This window comes from Hordeum vulgare, chromosome 3H (assembly GCF_904849725.1).
Source record: "Hordeum vulgare subsp. vulgare chromosome 3H, MorexV3_pseudomolecules_assembly, whole genome shotgun sequence".
NCBI classification, from domain to species: Eukaryota; Viridiplantae; Streptophyta; class Magnoliopsida; order Poales; family Poaceae; genus Hordeum; species Hordeum vulgare.
In genome coordinates, this window is record NC_058520.1 from 489,682,342 (window position 1) to 489,686,787 (window position 4,446).

At 49.6% G+C, this 4,446-nt stretch overlaps 1 protein-coding gene across 1 annotated transcript; it reads right to left on the minus strand.

The window, feature by feature from the left end:
- Positions 1 to 1,075: 1,075 nt before the first annotated feature.
- On the minus strand, positions 1,076 to 4,446 carry LOC123440260. Its single transcript, XM_045116836.1, has 3 exons — positions 3,786 to 4,446; positions 1,709 to 1,759; positions 1,076 to 1,349 (listed from the first exon to the last, which is right to left on the minus strand). The coding sequence occupies exons 1-2, from the start codon at positions 4,249 to 4,251 to the stop codon at positions 1,722 to 1,724; spliced, it is 504 nt and encodes a 167-aa protein (XP_044972771.1). The 5' UTR covers positions 4,252 to 4,446; the 3' UTR covers positions 1,076 to 1,349; positions 1,709 to 1,721.

Genomic DNA, 4,446 nt, shown 5'->3' on the forward strand with positions numbered 1-4,446 from the left:
GACTTACGTGAGTGAACTGTAAATAAGGTGAAACATTCAAATTGTTACTATTTTCTTGTGTGCGATGAAAAAAAATTAAAAACATAATGAATTGGAAGATATTTAGGCCTGTGAACAAATATTGACCGAAAGCCAAAGAAGGCCGGAAGCAAATCTTGAATATTTAAGCAGTACTAATAAAGTCTTAAAGAAATAATGTACAAAAGGGGAAGATAAAATGATTTGCACTAAATGGATACCAGTATTGCTTTAAGAAAATAAACATAATATTGAATTCACATTTTCTAGAACTTGTACCCCCATATCGCATTGAAAATCAGTGGTACCTTCACATTGGCACATGAACAATAGCCTTCGCCTCAGGGGAAGTGAGGAAACCAGGAAGATATTGGCATGTTATCATATAATGTAGGAGTCTACAAAGAAACTGGTACTAAGAAACTGGCTAATATATCGTTGTATTCTTTTGATATGTATGTTTGCTGAAATATATTGGGGATTCACAATGCTCGATATCAGACACATGAAGGTAGACTGAAATTAGTACGAAGGTGTCCAATCGCCTAATTCTATCAGTACATCACCAATTATTATTGTGAAGCATACAATTGAGCCAAATCAGTTAACACCCTTTGTCAATCGGATGAACACGGACCAGTCAAGGATGACAATAGCTAAGAAGACATAATATAGCAAAGAAAACATTGGCTATCAACACAACTTCTTCACTTGAGAGGACCTAGATATGGATAATAGGAAGATCGTGCTTATCAAAAATTAGCTAGACCTGTGTCTCTAAAAAATTATCTAGACCCGATGCATGGGGTGAAAGAACTGTCACAAGGCGAGTCGTGTGAGGCGTATGGTGGCGGCAGCCGACTGGAGGAACGACCGGCGGAGACGGGGCCAAGCGCTCCAGGATAGGCCGACGACCGTAGAGGTGTGAATCAGGCTGCAAGTGGGACGACCTGCGGCCGCGAGCGTCCCACATGCTGCTGCATGTGCCCACATAGTTAAGTGGGATTACGTGGGCAGCCCACACATAAATTATGTGGGCTGCCACATGCCCATAGAATTTAAAAACGCAAGTACATAATTCACAGGTTGTAGTACAAAATTTAAACAATACAATGCCCACATATCATGTCCACATACCCATATACTCTACAAATCACATATTTCATTAGAGGCTACCTGGTCGACTATTACATAATTTGAGCAGCACAAAACCATTACATAAGTTCTTATTTTTTCTAAAATGTTCCAAACATCAACCTGGCATCCTTTCTTCAAGAAGTAGCAGCGCATATTCCCTACCTAGATTGTCCATCAGCCCATGTTGAAGCTCACTAAAACAAAGTAAATTTGCAGGAGGTTATGCAAGAACAGAACTACTAAATTCGCAATTGCCAAGAACTTAAGATGGGCACATGGCTGTTATGTAGGTTGAAAGTAGTCAAAGCACTAAAATGTAACATAGAGTATATTAGAACAAATGAGGAAGAACAATCAGGAAAGGATAACATGTTAGTTAAATGCTTGAGAACAGGTAAATGTTCAAAACAGAAACAAGAAACAATCCTTCGAACTGAATTCGTAAAGGATTACAAACAAACAGTTAAATGCTTCATAGGCAAGCACTGCAGCTAACAGCTAGTTGATAAAAGAAAGTAAGAAACAGTGATTATCATGGGGGCATCACATATACCTTGATCTTCTTACTATGGCTCTAATGATGCGCCCTCGTATCTTTCTGGATCTGGAAAACACAAAACACAAAACACGTAAATTATTATATTAACTATGTTTATCAATTTTGTGAAGATTAAAAGAAAAATTGTAGAATTATCATGTAAAAGAATTCAATTAAGTACTTAGCAAAACTGCAGCACAAATTCAGTTATGACAGTGTAAAAGATGCAGAACATTTAGTATACTTTTTTTTTTAGAAAAGGAGGATGACCCCGGGCCTCTGTATCAGGGAGATGCATGCGGCCATTTTATTGATTATTCTTGAGGACCTTACAAAGTATTACAACAATATGTCTGAATCCGTCATATTCACAACATCTGTCGCTACTCCTATCCATATGATGAAGGGGTGCTAGCTGGGCCACATACCCAGATCACTTACCTAAGCCTAACATCAAAAGTCGGAAGCCCCAGCAGATCCGGTCAAGCCATCTGCCACATACCGGGTCTAGGGCACAAAACCGATCTGACGCACTCGTGTGCTATCGCCGCCATCTTCCACCAGTCCGTCTTCAGAGCAAATATTGAGGCTTCTACCTTGTGTAGCCACTCTGCCATTGACGTCATCATGACGCCAGATAGCTACCTCCTCCTGCGCGAGTACATCTCCACGCATCGGACGCCGAGTCCCCACAGCGCCATGCCGCCGATATCCGCCGCCATCAATGTGTGAGATGAAGCACCGCTCAACCATTCCTCCAGCTAGCACTTGCTCCAAAACGATGCCCCCAGGAGGGAGGCGATAAAACGCCATCATCGTCCGATCCAGGAAGACCCAGATCTAGGGTTTCCCCCGGAGCATCCAGAGCCTGATGACGCAAACAGCAATGCCGTTGCTCCACCAGACGAGTGCCGCCGACGTCACAGCCTCCAAGATGTAGCAGGCCAAAATGCGCCGACATCGAACCGCCGCCACCTCCACCACCGCTTGAGCAGCCCCCGAGCAACGCCTTCAGGAAGGAACACGCCACCGCGGTGTCGTCGTCGCTTGGACCAAGGGGATATGAGGTTTTCACCTGAGCTCCTGGGAGGGGTGGAAGGAAGGGGATCCTCTCCAAAGCCTCCAACAAGGGGAACAACACCCAAAGGCGCTGCCTTCGGAGTGGCCGCCGCACCGGCCAAGCGACTCCCCCGGAACCCTTCCAACCACCGGATCTGCAGGGCCAGCACCCAAGAACAGCGAGAAGCCATCTGGGGCCGGATCCGCTGCAGATCGGAGTAGATCGGGGTCGACGAGAAGCAACACCATGGCCACCAGCATCCAGCGAGGACCTCCGCCGCAGCCGCTGCCACCCCCCGCGCCGTCCGGGTCAAAGATGGATCCACCGACCGCGTACAGGGGCCACCACCGCCTGCACCCGCCGGAGCACCGCCGCTAGCCCAGCGCCCGCCACCGCCTGCCGCGGGCCGCCGCCGTGCGCCCCACTCCCCGCCACCGCTCGCCGAGGCCTGCCCCCTCGCGCCCGATCGCGATCGCCACAAGCCACCGCCGTCAACCACCTAGATCCGCCGTCCGCGCAGGAAGGGATCCGGGTAAGGGAGTCCCCCGCCGCCGCCGTTTGCCACACGTGTTTTACCGGGGGCGTCACCCAACAGCGGCGAGGAGGGGAGGATGAGAGAGCGGCGGCGGCGCCTAGGGCTTGGGCAATTAGTATACATGCAATTCAGATTAATGTTTTAACAAAACTGCATCACAAATTCAGTTATGACAATTTAGTTTTTTAGTTGCATTTCATTAACAATCATTAGGAAAGGTGAGCCACTATGACAGTATCATATCTCTGCCTGACTGCCTCTCTAGGCAAAGCACAACAACAACTGTTATTGTTCTATGAATGTTTACTCCTGAAACTTTACAAACAGTGGATATGTGTAGGCTCAATCAGTGAATCTCATCTCATGGATACCGAAAGAAGCATTGCAAAACGGAGTCTAGACATTCATTAAGCAGAATGCAGAATTCAGCAAGCAAACCAGCAACCAAACTTTTCACTAATAAGGAGAAGAATTCAGGCTATCAAATTCGTGGGTACCTTGGCATGTTCTTCGTTCTTGGATAGGACTCAAAGAAGAAATATTCTTCTTCTTCTTGCGGCCAGACCTTGGAAGTTCATGTCCAGGTCGCTTCTTGCGAGCCTCGCCGATGACGGACATGGTGGAGGTTGACAGCGGCGTTGTGGCGGGCATGGAGGATATTGTCGACTGCACGAATCCGACCGTGGGGGAGTTTGACGGATGCGCTGGTCCACACCGTGTGGACGACTGCATCTGCAGGGCAGCAACCGAACGACTAAGATGACATGCACTGCAGGAGAGGCCGCCGCCGTCGACGGCGGCGGGGTGAAGCGGGCCGGGGCGAGCGGCTAGCGGTGGCGACGGGGTGAAGGGGGCCGTGGCGACCAGTTGGCAGCGGCGACGGGGTGAAGGGGGCCGCGGCAACCAGTTGGCGGCAGCGGCAGCATGAAGGGGGTCGGGGCGAGCGGTTGGCGGCGGCTGCATGAAGGGGGTTGAGGCGAGCGGCTGGCGGCGGCTGCGTGAAGGGGGTTGAGGCGAGCGGCTGGCGATGACAGCGTGAAGGGTGCCGGGGCGAGCGGCTGGCGGCGACAGCGTGAATGGGAGGCAGGACGAAGCGGCGAACGCCGCGAGGGCTGAGTGGCGAACGTGGGAGCAGTTGGCAGGGCGAGAGAGAACATG